The sequence below is a fragment of the Manis javanica genome, chromosome 5, assembly GCF_040802235.1.
Source record: "Manis javanica isolate MJ-LG chromosome 5, MJ_LKY, whole genome shotgun sequence".
NCBI classification, from domain to species: Eukaryota; Metazoa; Chordata; class Mammalia; order Pholidota; family Manidae; genus Manis; species Manis javanica.
Genome location: NC_133160.1, coordinates 48578675 through 48597864, shown reverse-complemented (window position 1 = coordinate 48597864; position 19190 = coordinate 48578675). Strand labels below are relative to the sequence as shown.

The 19190-nt window shown below is 33.8% G+C and overlaps 2 protein-coding genes across 4 annotated transcripts in view; both read left to right on the top strand.

The window, feature by feature from the left end:
• Positions 1–19190, top strand: part of SMARCA5 (SNF2 related chromatin remodeling ATPase 5) — a 43126-nt gene extending 23936 nt beyond the window's left edge. For all 3 annotated transcript variants that reach the window (XM_037022452.2, XM_037022453.2, XM_073236993.1), the window contains 14 exons: positions 442–668; positions 2667–2788; positions 2869–3021; positions 9357–9489; positions 11988–12136; positions 12335–12454; positions 13301–13411; positions 13745–13858; positions 14028–14150; positions 14939–15071; positions 15652–15770; positions 16181–16393; positions 17036–17143; positions 17941–19190. In XM_037022452.2, coding sequence (XP_036878347.1) covers positions 442–668; positions 2667–2788; positions 2869–3021; positions 9357–9489; positions 11988–12136; positions 12335–12454; positions 13301–13411; positions 13745–13858; positions 14028–14150; positions 14939–15071; positions 15652–15770; positions 16181–16393; positions 17036–17143; positions 17941–18006 — 1891 coding nt within the window. In that variant the 3' untranslated portion in view covers positions 18007–19190. The remainder of the gene's footprint in view (positions 1–441; positions 669–2666; positions 2789–2868; positions 3022–9356; positions 9490–11987; positions 12137–12334; positions 12455–13300; positions 13412–13744; positions 13859–14027; positions 14151–14938; positions 15072–15651; positions 15771–16180; positions 16394–17035; positions 17144–17940) is intronic.
• On the top strand, positions 677–2660 carry LOC108395329 (small nuclear ribonucleoprotein E-like). Its single transcript, XM_073236995.1, has one exon. The coding sequence runs from the start codon at positions 764–766 to the stop codon at positions 1049–1051; it is 288 nt and encodes a 95-aa protein (XP_073093096.1). The 5' UTR covers positions 677–763; the 3' UTR covers positions 1052–2660.

Below are 19190 nucleotides of genomic sequence, written 5' to 3'. Positions count from 1 at the left end.
ACTCTTATGGTTCTCTCTCCCTCCTTAGATCTTGGTGATCTTACCCATATGCTACATTAGCTTGAATAGAAATTGAATAGTGGTACTCTTCTGCTGGAAAAGTCTGCAAATTAATACTATGTTTGAAGCTCATGTTTTAAGTTTTACTTAATTACTTAAAAATGTTTTATCATACCACTTTGTTCTAATTCATCCCAGAGAGATTACTTTATACTATTTAGAGTCTGAAGGCCCAAAGCATAAGTGTGAACATTAGAACCCTGGAACAAATAAAGAAAAAGAAAGAGGTTATGGATATAAACTCTGACCATACCTTAATAGTTGATGGGGTTTTTTTTACAGGTATTTTTGAGTTAAGATGGGGAAGGGGATTACATACGTAAAGTGGCAGGGACTGGTCAGGGAAAATGAGTGCTCTGAAAATATTTTTCTTCTTACTAGGTATACTCGGATATTAATGAAGGATATAGATATACTAAACTCTGCAGGGAAGATGGACAAAATGAGGTTATTGAACATCCTGATGCAGTTGAGGAAATGCTGTAATCATCCATATCTCTTTGATGGAGCTGAACCTGGTCCACCTTATACCACAGATATGCATCTAGTTACCAACAGTGGCAAAATGGTGGTATTAGACAAGCTGCTCCCTAAATTAAAAGAACAAGGTATTTGTTACTGGTATCAAATTGAGAAGTAATAAAGACTGTTAACATTCTAATGTTAAGTAAAATGAGGAGCACTACACTTTGAAGTGACTACCATGGCGTACTGTGGCCAGGGGCAGAAAGTACAAAAGGTGGTGGTGCAGCCCATCAACCTTATCTTCAGATACTTGAAAAATAGATCTCGAACTCAGGTGTGGATTTATGAGCAAGTGAATATGCGGATAGAGGGCTGTATCACTGGTTTTGGTGAATATATGAACCTCGTATTAGATGATGCAGAAGAGATTGATTCTAAAACAAAGTCAAGAAAACAACTGAGTCTAATCATGCTAAAAGGAGATAATATTACTCTGCTCCAAAGTGTCTCCAACTGGAAAGGATGAAAGAAGTGAGGAACTGCTGGGAAGGCAGTACAGTTTGTTTTTAAGGTGTCCTTTGTTGGGAGTGTAGTTCTAAGAGATGTGCTCATATTATTTTAATTGCTTTTATGTTATTACCAGATGACAATAAATGCTGTGGGATTGTTTTAATTAAAAAAAAAACTACAGTGCTTTGTAAAGTTTAATTCTAGGACATTTAAAAGCTAGTACCCATTATTTGAGCCTCACTTCCCCCCTATTTTAGGCCTTAAATCTTTTAGAAAGTGATTGGTAGTTGAGACAGCTACACTCATTGGATTTTGGGAAAGAGATCTCATTTTATCTATGCTTTCCCAGAAATGTCAGCTTTTTGTTATGAAATGTCAAGAATTTCCACCCATACACAGTTCCCAGGTCCTTTGGTAGTCAGTGGTGTGGTGTTCATGGTATTATTTTTCAATCATTTATGTGGATGTTTTTATTAACTGTGATGAGCATGGACCCAACACAGTTTTTTAATTAACATGCTGACTTTTGGCATGAAAACAAATACCTGTGGGTTTGTGTACATATGTATTTAAATAACGTAAATGTAGAGTGAATTTAATATGAAGCCAGTTTTAGCAGTTAGAAACTCATGATAAAACTTGTTTTCATCTATACCCTACCTACTTTCTTTCGGGATTATTTTGAAGCAAATCTCACACATCATGGTATATCATACACAAATTAGTCATTCTCTAATTTCACATTTCTTCATGTGTGTTTCTTTGTATATTTTGATAAGAATGACAGTTGTACCAGTAAATGAATCTCCTGTATATTGATTATCAGAAAGTTGTAAGCATTGTCAGTGAAGTAGTTTTCTTTTTCTCTTTTTTATACCTTTTTGTGGGAATACATTTTCTAAAATGTTTTCCCTGAAAGCTAAGCAGTTAAAGGAATTAAATTCTAAAAACCCTGCAGGGAAAACGGAGACTGTTGAACACCCCTGTATAACTTGGGTTATGAGAAAGTGGAACAGTAGCAGATGATCAGCCTTGCTTCCAAGACAAGATAGTTTCATAACTGCTATTTTTCAAAATGATCCCTGTTTTCTTCATACATTCTGCTGAAGGCATTGTGGAGCTGGCTGAATAAATGGAAGGCAGTTGAGTAATTTGAATCATGACATACGTGAAAGATGATCAGGGTAGATACGAGGCACACATTCATGGTCCTTTGATCTGGAATGGTCTTAAGAACTGCAGTGAGACCCTGAGGTATTGAGTATGTGCGGGGCCATGCAATGGAAGAGCTGTGGTGGAAGGTTATTTTTAGGTGTATGTACAATAAAAAAGAATGATTCTCTCAGCCTGGGGATGGCAACAACCTCCCAAGCCAGAGGCATATACTCTTCTGTTCACTTCAGTGTGTTGTACACATACGACCCTTTTCTTTCTGAGCCATGATGGGAAAAATTGGGAATTGACTTGCCTTGGATAATAAATAATGTACTTTTTTTTGTTTTTTTGTAACCAACCAGGTAACTTGGAAATAAGGGATAATTGCTTAGTCTTAGTTTTAGTTAGCCTTACATTTTTAAATAAATTCTTTGCTTTAGAAACTTTTGTTAATGAGCTATTATATTTGCCCACAGGTTCACGAGTACTAATCTTCAGTCAAATGACAAGGGTGTTGGATATTCTGGAAGATTATTGTATGTGGAGAAATTATGAGTACTGCAGATTAGATGGGCAGACACCCCATGATGAGAGACAAGTGAGTAAAATCCAGGAAGGAGGGGAGATTTAAAAAGAATCAGATAAAGTAATTTTCCGGTATTTGTTTTATGTCTGTAGGAGTCCATCAATGCATACAATGAACCAAACAGCACAAAGTTTGTGTTCATGTTAAGCACGCGTGCTGGTGGTCTTGGCATCAATCTTGCTACTGCTGATGTAGTAATTTTGTATGATTCAGATTGGAATCCCCAAGTAGATCTCCAGGCTATGGTAAGAGATTACAACTGTATTCTGTGCTTAAGAAGATGTTTTAGTTAGAGCGGGCTAATAAGCAGTCTACAAATACTGATGACTTAAGTCAGTAGAATATTATTTTTCTCTGACCTAATAGTTCAGTGAAGATATTTTGTAGATTATCTTCCATCTGTATTAGGATGTTTCCATTTTAAGAGCTTTGTCATAGGGCCCTGCTGACTTTTCTGACTGTATCCAGGTGCTGCTTTTCTTCTTCCAGCCCTAAACAAATGATTTGCAACCTGGGCAATGTACCAAGCAAGCCCAAAACAACATAGCAAAAACAGGAAGGATTCCATCCTGAAAATAAGATTTCATCTTAAACCCAATTAGTGAAGAGTACAGAATATGATACCTAATATATAAAGAATAGAGGAGGAAGAAAACGGAGAAAAAAAGAACCTTTAGATTGTGCTTGTAATAGCATACTAAGTGAGTTAAGTTAGACTCTTTGATAGTAAGGAACTTATGCTTGAACCTTTGGTAACCACAAATCTAAAACGTGCAATGGCAATAAATACATACCTATCAATAATCACCCTAAATGTAAATGGTCTGAATGCATCAACCAAAAGACATAAGAGTCACTGACTGGATAAAAAAACAAGACCCATCTATATGCTGCCTACAGAAGACTCAGTTCAAACCCAAAGACATACACAGACTGAAAGTGAAGGGATGGAAAAAGATATTTCATGCAACTAATAGGGAGAAGAAAGCAGAAGTTGCAGTACTTGCATCAGACAAAAGAGACTTCAAAACAAAGAAGGAAGAAATGACAAGGACATAATGATAAAAGGGTCAGTCCCACAAGAGGATATCACTATTATAAATATCTGTATACCCAACACGGGATCACCCTACGTGAAACAAATACTAACAAAATTAAAGAGGGAAATAGAATGCAATGCATTCATTTTCGGAGACTTCAACACACTACTCACTCCAAAGGACAGATCAACCAGGCAGAAAATAAGTACGGAGACAGAGGTACTGAAAAACGTATTAGAACTGATGAACCTAACAGACATCTACAGAACTGTCCATCCAAAAGCAACAGGATACACATTCTTCTCAAGTGCACATGGAACATTTTCAAGAATAGATCATATACAAGGCCACAAAAAAGATCCTCAGTAAATTAAAAAATATTGAAATTGTACCAGCAAGCTTCTCAGACCACAAAGGTATGAAACTAGAAATAAATCACACAAAAAAGCCTACATGGAGGCTTAATAACATGCTTCTAAATAATCAATGGATCAAATAAAAACAGATCAAGCAATATATGGAGACAAATGACAATTATTCAACACTGCAAAATCTGGGATGCAGCAAAGGCTGTGCTAACAGTGAGTGTATTGCAATACAGGCCTACCTCAGGAAAGAAGAACAATACCAAATGAACAGTCTAAACTCACAATTAATGAAACTAGGAAAAGAAGACCAAATGAGGCCCAAAGTCAGTAGAAGGAGGGACATAATAAAGATTAGAGCAGAAATAAATAAAGGTGAGAAGAATAAAACAATAGAATCAATGAAAGCAGGAGCTGGTTCTTCAAGAAAATAAACAATAGATAAACCGCTAGCCAGACTGACCAAGAAAAAAGAGTCTACACACATAAAACAGAATCAGAAATGAGAAAGGGAAAATCACTATGGGCAGCACAGAAATACAAAGAATTATGAAAGGATTCTATGAAAAATTATATGCTAACTGGATAACCTAGAATAAATGGGTAACTTTCTAGAAAAATACAACCTTCCAAGGCTGACCCAGGAAGAAACAGAAAATCTGAATAGATCAGTTACCAGCACTAAAATTTAATTGGTAATATAATACAATAAAGAACTACCTTAAGAACAAAACTCCTGCACCAGATGGTTTCATTGCTGAATTTCATCAAACATTTAGTAAAGAACTAATCCCATCCTCTTAAAAGTTTTACAAAAAGTAGAAGAGGGAATACTCCCAAACTCATTCTATGAGGCCAGCATCACTCTAATAAAAAAAACAGCCAAAGATGCCACAAAAAAAGAAAATTATAGACCAATATCCCTGATGAACATAGATGCAAAAATACTCAACAAAATATTAGCAAACCGAATTCAAAAACACCTCCAAAAGATCATCCATCATGATCAAGTAGAATTTATTCCAGGGATGCAAGGAAGGTACAATATTCGAAAATCCATGAACATCATCCACCACATCAACAAAAAGAAGAAAACCAATATTCATCTGCATAGATGCCAGAAAAGCATTTGACAAAATTCAACATCCATTCATGATAAAAACTCAACAAAATGGGTATAGAGGGCAAGTACCTCAACATAAAGGCCATATATAACAAACCCACAGACAACATTATACTTAACAGCAAGAAGCTGAAAACTTTTCCTTTAAGATTGGGAACAAGACAAGCATGCCCACTCTCCCTACTTTTATTCAGCATAGTTCTCAAGGTGTTAGCCACAGCAATCAGACAACACAAAGAAAGGCACCCAGAATGGCAAGGAAGAAGTTAAACTGTCACTGTTTGGAGATGACATGGTACTGTACATAAAAATTCCTAAAGAATCCACTCCAATACTACTAGATCTAATATCGGAATTCAGCAGAGTTGTGGGATACAAAATTAATACACAGAAATCTGTTGCATTCCTATACACTAACGATGAACTAGCAGGAAGAGGAATCAGGGAAACAATTCCATTCACAATTGCATCAAAAAGAATAAAATACCTAGGAATAAACCTAACCAAGGGAGTGAAAGACCTATAGTCTGAAAACTACAAGACACTCATGAAAGAAATTAAAGATGATACCAATAAATGGAAACACATCCCATGCTCATAGATAGGAACAATTAATATTGTCAAAATAGCCATCCTGCCTAAAGCAATGTACAGATTCAATGCAATCCCTATCAAAATACCAACAGCATTCTTCAATGAACTAGAGCAAATAGTTCTAAAATTCATATGGAACCACAAAAGACCCTGAATTAGCCAAAGCAATCCTGAGAAGAATAAAGCGGGGGAGATTATGCTCCCCGACTTCAAGCTATACTGCCAAGCTACAGTAATCAAGACAATTTGTTACTGGCACGAGAGCAGACCCATAGACCAATGAAACAGACTAGAGAGCTCAGATGTAAACCCAAGCATATATGGTCAATTAATATATGATAAAGGAGCCATGGATATACAGTGGGGAAATGACAGCCTCTTCAACAGCTGGTGTTGGCAAAACTGGACAGCTACATGCAGGAGAATGTGACTGGATTATTGTCTAACCCCATACACAAAAGTAAACTCAAAATGGATCAAAGACCTGAATGTAAGTCATGAAACAATAAACTCTTAGAAGAAAACAGGCAAAAATCTCTTAAATATAAACATGAGCAACTTTTTCCTGAACCCATCTCTTTGGGCAAGGGAAACAAAATAAAAAATGAACAAATGGGACTACATCATGCTAAAAAGCTTTTGTACAGCAAAGGACACCATCAGCAGAACAAAAAGGTATCCTTCAGTATGGGAGAATATATCTGACAAGGGGTTAACATCCAAAATATATAAAGAACTCACAAACTTCAACACCCAGAAGGCAAATAACCCTACTAAAAAATGGGTGAAGGATTTCAAATCATGTCAAGTTGTCTTCATAATGTATAGGTAATGGTTTGTTAACAGACTTAATGAAGGTATTAATTACCAAAACTAGAAACTGGAAATAACAGTATCATGCAGTGAGACTATGTAATTTATATTTTTTCTGAATTTTTTTTTAAACATCAATATGAGTAGTATATGAAATTTTAATTCTATGACATCAGATGCTGTAAAAGTATTACTAAATGCTTTTGCATTGTCAAACAAATTTGTAAATATTTTTAAAACATCTCAGTGTACTAAATCTTATTACCCTGGTATAGAAATGTACTATTCTTTCAGTAAAAAGCTCTGTATCTAAAAAAAAAAAAAAATGGGTGAAGAATATGAACAGACACTTGTCCATAGAAGAAATTCAGATGGCTAACATCCACATGAAAAGATGCTCCACATCACTAATTATCAGGGAAATGCAAATTTAGACTACAATGAGATATCACCTCACACCAGTTAGGATGGCCAACATAGCAAAGAATAGGAACAACAAATGCTGGCGAGGATGTGGAGAAACAGGAACCCTCCTACACTCCTGGTGGGAATGTAGAGTAGTTCAACCATTGTGGAAAGCAGTATGGAGATTCCTCAAAAAACTAAAAATAGAAATGCCACTTGACCCAGGAATTCCACTCTTAGAAATTTACCCTAAGAATACAGCAGCCCAGTTTGAAAAAGATATGTGCACCTCTGTGTTTATCATAGCACTGTTTACAATAGCCAAGAAATGGAAGCAACCTAAGTGTCCATCAGTAGATGAATGGATAAAGAAGATGTGGTACATATACACAATGTATTATTATTCAGCCATAAGAAGAAAAATCCTCCGATTGACAACAACATGATGGAGCTAGAGGATATTATGCTCAGTGAAATAAGCCAGGCAGACAAAGACAAGCACCAAATGACTTCACTCATCTGTGGAGCATAAGAACAGCAAAAACTGAAGGAATGAAACAGCAGACTCACAGAACCCAAGAATGGACTAACAGTCACCAAAGGGAAAGGGACTGTGAAGGGTGGGATAAAGCAATAAGGGGCATTATGATTAACACACATAATGTAGGGGCAGGGCATGGGGAAGGCAGTGTAGCACAGAGAAGACAAGTAGTGACTCTGTATACCATCTTACTACGAGTGATGGTAATGGGGTATGTGGTGGGACTTGATAATGGGGGGAGTCTAGTAACCACATTGTTGCTCATGCGATTGTGTATTAATGATACCAAAAAAAATCCAATTAGTTAAAAAAGTAAGTTTCTTAGCAAAGAATAACTCAGCCCACCTTAGCAAAGCAGGCGGTCTTGAGAGAGATGCTCCCAGACCAGGAAGCTGCTAGTCCTGGGAGGAAATCAGAGCCATAAAATTCTTGTAAATAACTAGGAAGAATAATTACAAACTTAATGTCTCTTCAAAGATAAACAGTTTGGGACCACTTAGCAGGTGTACATCCCTAACCCTTTGTCTCCCAACTGTCTGTAAAATCCCTAGAGAACACACCACCCTGGGACTCTTGTCCCCTCCTGACTTGAGCCAGGAGCTCTGTCCTCTTGTTTTGTCTCTAAATAAAAGCCTCTGCCTTGCTCTCCAAAGAAAAAAAGAGCTTTGTCATGTATTAGGAGCTTGGAGTCCTGTTGTATCCTCTGTGTCCCAATGGCAGAAGGGGGATGAGAGCTAACTGAGGATTGCCTGAGAAATTTGCATCAGAGCTGAAAGATCCAGTGCTCATTGGTTAGCAGGCCATCATGTAATGTAACTGGATGCAAGGGAATTGGTAAATGTTAGCTAGTTGTGTTCTAGGAGGAAAGGGAAATGGTTTTGATGAAGTACTTACTTGCCTGCCACATTAGGTTTTAAAAATTTATGCCCATGTATGGGAGTACCTTTCCCAGATTAGAAAAGTCATTCTTAGGTTGGAAATTTATAATCTGTAGATTAAGATGAAAATTACAGATTCTTATGTTTGATACTGTTAATAACTCGACCCATGGTATCTGTGACTATAAACCTAATGTTGAATCTCTGGTGTTAGTCACTTTCATCCTGTATTTGTCAGAGTAACTGAGGAAAATTGATCAGTTAGAAATAGATATTTTGTAGAAATGTGTTTTGTGAATTTAAAAGAAGTTAAACAAAAAATGAAACTCAGATTAATTTGATTACTACATGTAATTAATTGAGGGGTACTTAACAGACTGATTTTTTATATTGTTGTGGAGTTCATTTATTTATGTCACTTCTTTCCCTTACAGCAAATGAAATTTTACATTTGATTTAAGTAAAAACATTTTGAATTTAAACTTAAGAAAAGAGACACTTAAAAAACTTATGTCAAACTTAAAAATTATTACTTTCTTTGTCATCATTGGAGACTATTTGTATTTTATATCAGTATAACCTAGGAAAATTAATCTGATGGTTTTTCACAGATTCAGCAACTATGACATGTTCCATAGATTCTTGTGTTCACATTTTCCTTGTGAGTTAAGCAATTAATTTGATTGAAACTGAGAAACTTTGAGAATTTAAGAAACATTAATGTAATATGAACTTGTTTTAGTATAGTTCTCTTACATATTTTAAAAACCGCTTTATACTTGAGAATATGAATTTTTAACTGTATTCAAAATAATAACTAGGACCGAGCACATAGAATTGGACAAACCAAGACAGTCAGAGTGTTCCGCTTTATAACTGATAACACTGTAGAAGAAAGAATAGTGGAACGTGCTGAGATGAAACTCAGACTGGATTCAATAGTCATTCAACAAGGTGAGCCTTGAAACTTCAAAAGTTTACCAAATTGAGCTGAAGTGTGTTTTTTCCTGTATTGGATTCTCATTATTATACATCTTTTGAGTCAAGCTAGTAGCCAACCATATTTATATTCCAGGTAGTTAAGTTTTAGTTTTATTGGTAAGAGGATGATGGGCTTGGGTCAGAAGGACGAAGTTTGAATACTAACTTTGCTAGGTAGCAGTTTTTTCATACTATCTGAGCCTGTTTCCTCATCTATTAAATGGGAATAAAGGGAACCTACTATTAGAATTTTTAAAGATTAAAGGGGATGATGTATATAAAATATCCATTCTCCAGTGTGGGACATATTAAATAGAGCTGTGGTATGATGTACATATACTAACTATTAACATGTACTAACATGTAATCTATTGATCATGCTGGGACATAATGAAAAAATAAAAAATGAAACTCAATCTGATTATATTCTTTTTTCTAGTCTTCAGCTGTATATCAAGCAGCCACCAGATGCCAGGCACATTTCTTAGTACTGAGAGTACAATGCTTAATAAAACTGACAAGTGTTCTTTCATTCGAGGAATTTATAATTTAGTAACAAGACACAGAATAAACACTTGTGTAAATAGGACTAGAGGGTGAGAGTGGAATTTTATTTTGGGTTGTTTGATGGGAACTTCAAGTTCTCATGCTAGATCAGCATTTTAAGGAAGACATGTTTTCCTGAAGCTTATGTACAATAAGGCTGGTGATGGGATACATGAAATGTGAAAATAGAAAACAAAAGAGCTCAATAACCTCAAACCTACATTGGTTTCTTTCCCTCTCAGATTGTATCATGAGCATATACTTTTTATCTGTAAAGCTGAGAGAGAATACTGTTCATTGTTCACTGATTATCCCATATATGTCTTGGTTTTGTCAACCAGTCTTTTAAATTTCCCTGTAAGTAAGGGGATGTTAGATTTCTTTGATATCCCATAATGCCAACCATAGTATTAGCCACATGTCTGAATATGTAAAGACAATAAATATAAATGATTGCTTATTGTTATTTTTGTTAATAATTGCTTATTAACATTGAGTGCTTAACTTTGTACTGAGCAGTGTGCTAAGTACTTGACATCCACTATCTGCTTTAGTCTTCGTACAGACATGGGCTGGTATCAGAAGTAAAGGCAAGTCACAGCTAGGAAGTGACTCACCCAGGGGATCAAGAACTGTATTACCTATTAGAGTGAAGTGTTTAATTAGGAAAGTCCCTGGGACCTGCCAGACAGTGGTTTTTCATGGGTGAAGGCTAGGTATTGTTTTTGCCTTCACATTCATCCATGCTTTAGAAGAACACATGCCTTGTTGTTCTTGTTCTCAGTTACTCTCATTAATGAGTCTTTCTCAAAGATTAAAAACATCAATTTGGAAACGCTGTTTGAGTTTTTTATTTTATTTTTTAAATACTTACTGGGGCAAATTTTGGAACAAGATTTTGTGCTAGTAGTTTTGTGGACATACTAGTGAAACAGCAAGCCTAGGCTGCATAACTTCTGTGTTACTATCTTGTGGACTAAGGGACGTAACTAAAAATAGGAGAATATATAGAAGCACTTTAGGTCTGAAAAGCTTCCTCCCTGTCCATCAGGGAAAGTAGTTTCCATAAGCCTAAGAATATTTTGAAAGCAGTGATAAGGCTTTCAGTCTGAAGAAGCATATTCAGTGGATGTACTAATTTTTTGAGTCATAGGATTTTTTTGGTTGTGCTTTCTCTTAGGGATCCAAAACCATGATAATCTTATTTAAGGTCCAAGAAAACAACTTGGATTTTTATCCACTCATTACAATTTGTTAGAATACAAAAATTGAAGCTTTAAATGTGTGTGAATGGCCCTTGAGGATGAAACCAGTTCTTTATGGTATTTTGTTTTAGTTTTAATGCCTGTATTTTTTGAAAATTAGTGGAGTTGGCCAAATTCCTTCCTGTTGAAAATCTTACTTTTCAAATCAAAACCTCTGTGATCAAAATAAGGTGTTAAAAGTTTCAGTTGAAAGATTAGAAGTTTTCAGAAGTTGATTTATGTTAGTCCTTAGAAAAGTTTGGCAATATGAAAGTTTTGTACCTCACGTTTTTAAATGGAAAAAGTTGATTTGGGAGTATTAGTATTAATGTCTTTTTACTTATCAGAAACTTCATGTGTTTATAAATGCAATCGTGTTGCTACTTTAAAAAAATCTTGCTAATTTTGATTTTCAAATATCTTTAACTTTTATTCATCCTATATAAGAATCTATTAAGATGGTATAGTAGGGTTCATTACATGTAACATAAGCCTTAGAAATATTTCAAAGCTTACAGCTGAGAATTTGGCATTAAATTTCATGTAAAATGAAAATTATCAGATGTGAACAAATGATTGATGTTTGAGGCAAAATTGCATGGTATTACACCTAACATTTAAAATTCCAAGTTTCCAGTAAAATAAAGTGTTCAGCTAACATACAATACAATCTTTTTTCAGGAAGACTTGTGGATCAGAATCTGAACAAAATTGGCAAAGATGAAATGCTTCAAATGATCAGACATGGTGCAACGCATGTATTTGCATCAAAGGAAAGTGAGATTACTGATGAAGATATTGATGGTATTTTGGAAAGAGGTGCAAAGAAGGTGAGGTATAGATTAAATAGTAATAGTAAAGCTTTTAAAATAGTTGGAACCAGAACTGTGTGAGGAAATATTTGTTATGTTATAGATAATCTTACTTGCATTAAAAGAAGCTTTTGCGTACTATTAAGCCTAATTCATTTTGACTATAGTTCTCATTCTTTTTTCCTCAAGTCTTAATATAAGTGTTTTGTTCCCTAGACTGCAGAGATGAATGAAAAACTCTCCAAGATGGGTGAAAGCTCACTTAGAAACTTTACAATGGATACAGAATCAAGTGTTTATAACTTTGAAGGAGAAGATTATAGAGAAAAACAAAAGGTAATTTAGAAAGAGGCTTTGGTTACTTGAAGACTTTATTTTACTTGAAACTTGGAATTTTAAGTGTTGTGTGTAACACCTTGTAAACATGTTTCAAACAGCAGTCCATTTCTGTGTATTCACATCTAAATCATTTTCACTTTGATGTCAATTTAATGCCAGAGTTTCAATTGGTAAGCTCTAAAATGTTTTTTAAAAGTTTTGGTAAGCTCTGAAATGTTCTAAAATGTTTAAATAGAAACTTACTGTACACTATTGTGGGGGGGTGATTACAGTAATTTGGCATATTTGAAAATTAAAATTACTGGCAGAAAATTGTCATAACCTAATCAGATTATATTTTAACAGCAGAATTGGCTGGTAAAATTAAAGGGAAAAACTTCCTGTTTTTATAATGCTTGCTGTTATGTAGTAAGATTAGAAAATAACCTACAGGGTAGAAGAAAAAAATAATTCTACTTAATGTTTTTTCTGTTAACATTTAGACATGTATATCCTCTGAATTTTTTCTAAGCTAAATATGTATCTACATTTTCCTTCTATTTGGGTTATAGCATACAAGCTGCAGCAATTTTTTTAGACCTAATAGAGTTATCACTGACTGTCAAGACATACTTAATGTCTGTGTCAGTTCACTAGATACTGTAATTATGTGTTAATTACATAGCATTGAGCAAAGTATGATAGTCCCTATTCTTGTAGAGCTTATAAATCCAAGATTTTATGAGGATCTTTCCATTTACAAACAATAGTTGTAATGGTGTATAGAGAATGGGTTGCATTTATGTAAGATTTGTGACTGTATATAATAAAAATTGACTATTTGAATTGTTTTCCATATACTAGATAGCTTTCACAGAGTGGATTGAACCACCTAAAAGAGAAAGAAAAGCCAACTATGCTGTTGATGCCTATTTCAGGGAAGCTCTTCGTGTCAGTGAACCTAAAGCACCAAAGGTGAGTTGACAAAGCACAAAAATGACAAAGTATTGGGAATGTAAATTATTTATCTTTGTATGTTCTTGGCAATAAAGTCAGATATGAGAACTAGATTTTTTGTGCCTTCTTAGAGGGTATCTCCTTCAGTCTTTGTTAAAGGTTTTCTAAAAATTAATACTGAATGTATGCATTTAAAGGTTGATTAAGGTTCAATTTTAGTTACAGATTCATTCAATTGCTTATAATTGGAAGTCATAGTTTGTTAGAATGAGGATATTATTATAGATACGTAATTGATTTAAAACAAAATAGTTTCTTTTTTTTGTGAACAATACCATTTATTTTTCTTAGGCTCCTCGACCTCCGAAACAACCCAATGTTCAGGATTTCCAGTTTTTTCCTCCACGTTTATTTGAATTACTGGAAAAAGAAATTCTATATTACAGAAAAACTATTGGGTACAAGGTAATAGAAATAACATTTTGTTCATAACTCAGGTTTGTTCATCATAAATCAGGATATTGGTATGTTTTCTTTCATGGTTAGATTAAAACTTGTCAAACGTCATTTAGTTAAGAATTTATTTATCACATACTTTTAAAAACGTACTGATTAATGACAAAAATATTTTTAGGTGCCTCGAAATCCTGACCTACCAAATGCAGCACAAGCACAAAAAGAAGAACAGCTTAAAATTGATGAAGCTGAACCCTTAAATGATGAAGAATTAGAAGAAAAAGAGAAGCTTCTAACACAGGTATATCAGTCAGCACAAAATTTAGTAACCATTGTTTTGTAAGGTACATTGTTACATTGGGGTATATAAAGGAGCACAAGTTTTTGCTTTCAAAAATGAGGTAGAGACAGTAGAGCATGGGCATATGAGTATATGCTGCTGTTTGATTGTCACTAGTTGTTGAGGTAGTTGAGATTATAAATTAGCGCTGGCCTTGGTGGAGTTGGGTATCTTGATCACTTTTCTTTCAGTGTTCCCATCTTTATTTTCTTGTGAATCTTCCACATTGCTAGTAATATAATTGCTATATTATAGTTGTATAATTTTTCTTGTGATTCTCCCACATTGCTATAATCTCAGTTGCAAATCTCTTCTTGGTACTTTTTATTTAATATCCTTGAGAGTTTGTTCAAGGCCTTTCAGAATCTTGCATAAACTTATACATTAAGTTTTCTTTTTATTCCATTTTTCACTTGCTTATTATATCTTTGCTCTTCAGTGTGTGTTCATTCCTCCTGGCAAACTTCTATTAATCCTTTGGAGTTCTGCGAAAATGTTACCTTTTCATGCAGCATTCCTTACTCTCTTTCACTCCCGTTTAATTATTTGGTTAAGCAGTATATGATGTATTGCTAAAAGTGTACATCTGTGTAAATGAAAAGTTACCACTTTAAAAGAACTTAACTTCAAAAAAATTTAGGAGCAAGTGAAAATTCTCTGTAATATTTAAAAGCACTGGTAAAGTATAATAGCATCTTTTCCAGGTTCAGTGTATTGTGATTAAATATTTTATTTTCATTGCTTTGAAGGGATTTACCAATTGGAATAAGAGAGATTTTAACCAGTTTATCAAAGCTAATGAGAAGTGGGGTCGTGATGATATTGAAAATATAGCAAGAGAAGTAGAAGGAAAAACTCCAGAAGAAGTTATTGAATACTCAGGTAATTCTTATCAGTAGGTATGACAGTGTTTTCAGGCTTTTGGGGAGCTGTTGGGAAGTTCAGATTTTCTTACTCTGAATTGCTTTGATAAGCTAAATTTTGCCATAGTGTAGTGCCCTTGTTTTTTTACAAATCAAGTTAGAAAATATCCCCTTTAATTATTAAATTTTTTTACCCTAACTAACTATAGCCAAGAACACTAGAATAAGTCATTGAATAATTATGCTTTCATTTTTATTTTCATTTCTCTCCGTAATTTCTCAAGTTTTAAGTGCCTGTGTTTCCTTCAAACACTTGGATTGTCAAATAACTGTGTAGTTGTGCTGTGGTGAGTCTGCTTAGCATTTCAGAATAGTAGAAATTTGAGTTAGATACTTAAATCATCCAATACATTTCTTTTTTTTATAATCAGGAAACTGAGAAATAATTTAATGACTTAACTCATTTAGTATTAGATGGGGGAAATGAAAAGTTTCTTAATCCTTAGTTAATGAAATAAATGAGAGCATTTATGATAACAAGTTGTTTGTATTTCCCCTTCTCCACCTGTCTCATCTGTCCAACTTTTACTGTTTTACAGCTGTGTTCTGGGAAAGATGCAATGAACTCCAAGACATAGAGAAGATTATGGCTCAGATTGAAAGGGGAGAGGCAAGAATTCAAAGAAGAATTAGTATCAAAAAAGCACTTGACACAAAGGTATTTTGTGTATTAATAAATATAGTGGTAAATAACTGGTGTGAATATGAAATTTAAAGTAACTTAAAAAGGGAAAGAAATGATGGCTTAAAATGAAAGTTTTCTTAAGAGAGCAGCATTCAAATGTTTCAACAGGATTTCCCTCAAGATTTCAGTTGATGTATTGGGTCAGAGTCACCATGATTATCTCTTCCCTACATAGTATCAGTCTGAGTCTGTATTTCTTTGTAGAATAATAAAGACTAAAGTTGTTCCAGGCAAAGGTTGTATATAATGCAAATGAGATGCTTTGGATAGAAAATTCGGATTTGAAATATGACATTTATAGTTAATTTTACTGAAGTTGAGTTCAAAATACATCCTGTATAGGATTCATATTTTATATAATAAGTAAATCTGACTTTTGACAGATTGGACGCTACAAAGCACCTTTCCATCAGCTGAGAATATCATATGGTACTAACAAAGGAAAAAACTATACTGAGGAAGAGGATCGTTTTCTGATCTGTATGCTGCACAAACTTGGATTTGACAAAGAAAATGTTTATGATGAATTACGACAGTGTATTCGCAACTCTCCACAGTTCAGATTTGACTGGTTTCTTAAGTCCAGAACAGCAATGGTGAGTGTTGTTTTTGTATAGTGTAGTTAACAGTTCAGAGTGAGTATATTTAATATTCTTTAAGGTCATTTTAAAAATTAAGAGAAAGTTGTGATTCTACTGTATCTTTGATGTAAATTTTTATTATAATACTGTTAATACCTTAAGTTAGTCGGTGCCTTAGAACACAGTTCACATCCATAGTTAAAAATGTCAACTACCATAATTCTGGTGATAGTGCTAAAGTTCTAATTGATTTTGGCCCAGACACTGAATAGCAATATTGCATGTATTATGTGATGTTCATTTTCACTCCTTTAATTCTAACTGAAGGAAGAATTTATGCAGAATGCAGAACATATGACTAATGAAGTGAAAACATTTACAAATATCTTTCTAGCCCCAGTCCCTGGATTGTGTACAAAAATTCCTTTGCTCTTTAAATTTTATTTATTGGGGGTGTACATCGTTTTGTATTAAACTATTAAAACATCTTTGTTTTAAAATTGTTGTCATGACAACTTGTAATAGAAAATAACAAGTTGGGTGTATAAGTGATTTTATATTCCACTGTTAAAACATACTTTTGTTTTAGAATTATAATCATGAAACATATACATGGAAAATACAGGTTTACCATGTAAATTTATGTTTATTACTCAGGAGCTCCAGAGGAGATGTAACACCTTAATTACCTTGATTGAAAGAGAAAACATGGAACTAGAAGAAAAAGAGAAGGCAGAGAAAAAGAAAAGAGGACCAAAGCCTTCAGTAAGTATTCATGAATATGTAAATGTTTTCCTGGAAGACTTTTTTCTTCCAAGAACTTGAACATTACATGGCTATCATTATTGTGTTAGTCTTTTGTTTTTATTTGGCTGTCATTGATGTACTAAGTCTTTCTTTGTAAATACATGGCCTTGAGTCGCTTAAAGGTATAAAATTAAACTTGATTGCATTTTGTGTGGAGAATCACATTATGATAGTTCATAATATGGAAATTAGGGGAAATCTGGCAAGGGATGTCTTGTGAGTGCCAAAAACCTACACTTGACCTTGGGAATGCAAGTTAAAATTTTAGGATATGTAATGAAATATTAGGAAAACAATGGCCTTACCACCTTTACTGTTAACTTATAAGCTTTGCTTTATTATCCTAGTGATAGCTTAGCAATGTGAAATAAATAGTTTAAGAGAAAAAAAGTCATCTTGTTATTTAATAATACTTTATAAAGCCATGAATAAATTGATGTCTCTGGATAATATTTCGTATTTATGTAACCTGACACAATAATTTTTATTGCTGCTTTCTTTTGGTAAGGGAGTATATTATACTTTTGTTTGGTGTGTTGATTTACTATTGCTTATTGTGAATTATTTCATTATAAGCATTCAAATTTTTTATTGTGTTAGTAAAATGAGTAGATAAGATAGGAGAAATAAGATAATTCTGGGTAAGAAAATCTTAATACTTACTACTATGCAGTAGTTACTAGTAAAGTGTCTGCCAGTATATTTTTTATTAATACTAGTCTGTGATGAAAAGTAATCCTTCTGTTTGTTTGTAGACTCAGAAACGTAAAATGGATGGAGCACCTGATGGTAGAGGAAGGAAAAAGAAGCTGAAACTATGAATACATACTTGTTTCATAATCACTAACTTTAAACTAGTAGTTCTTTAATTTACGGGTCTTCATAAGATGTACTGTACAATGCTCAATTATGTCATTCAGAGACATCAGGTTCATCTGTTTACTGAGCTAGAAACATAGTATGTAGTTTCACTTTTTTAAATGCAACAGCTGTGCTGAAATTTTTTTTATCATTAACACTTGAAGTAATAAAACAGGCTTCATTTATTAATAAACGTTTCATTTGATTTATTTTTCTATTACAGTTCCGTTTGTGAAGATTGTGACTTTTTGTTTATCAACTATAATTTCTGCCCTCATAAGGCTTAATTAAGCAAAAGAAGTACAAAAAATTTGCAAACATTTGTCCCTTCAGTCTTCACTTAGTTGTGTAATTGTTTTAATTCACTTTGCCTTGCAGAAATTTCAGTATCTTTGTAGTGCTGTTGAGTCTCATCTGGGAAGATTATGTAAATTGCATTCACCTTGATTATTATGAATAGGATGGGAAAAAAGCAGGAGAAATGATCATTAAGTTCTATGCATATTTCTGTTATGCTTTCTGTTTCTGTAGTTGGTTCTGAGGTGAATATGCCCTTATTCTTTTGGAAGAATGGCCTTTTAGTTGTATAGCCAAAGACATTTAGTATTTTCTGGTTCCTTAAAGTGTTGTACCATTTTGTAAAAGAAATATTATTATTTTTTAATTGCTTGGTAAATATTTTGACAAATTACCTTCTGGCACAGACACAACTAGAAACATAATGTCAAACCTAAGGTGATTTTTTTTGTTTTTTAAAGATCCAGCCAAAATAACGTGTGCATTTCTCATACTGTTAAGTTGAAATTAGTGATAAAATATATCTCCCCTTCCAGGTTACCTTTTTTGAGTTTTAGAGTGATTGAAAATTTTATTTTATTTCCAAGTAATTTCTAAGTGTGAGCATGAAGACTGACTATAATACTAGTTTTTATTTTCTATGGACACACTTGATAAACTGGAGACCCTGAAGCAGGATTACCCAAACCTTAGTGTCAGGATTTTAGCTGTACCAGAGGCCTTTATGTGCTACACATAATTTGTATAAAGTTTTATATGTGCAAATTGGGTACATAAACAGTTCTCCATTTTTCTAAGGGAATGCAATAAATGTAGCATCGTGAATAAATATAACTTTTGTAATTAA

Coding starts and splice junctions, on each gene's coding strand:
- LOC108395329 (XM_073236995.1), top strand. CDS start 764: ATGGCGTACTGTGGCCAGGGGCAGAAAGTACAAAAGGTGGTGGTGCAG.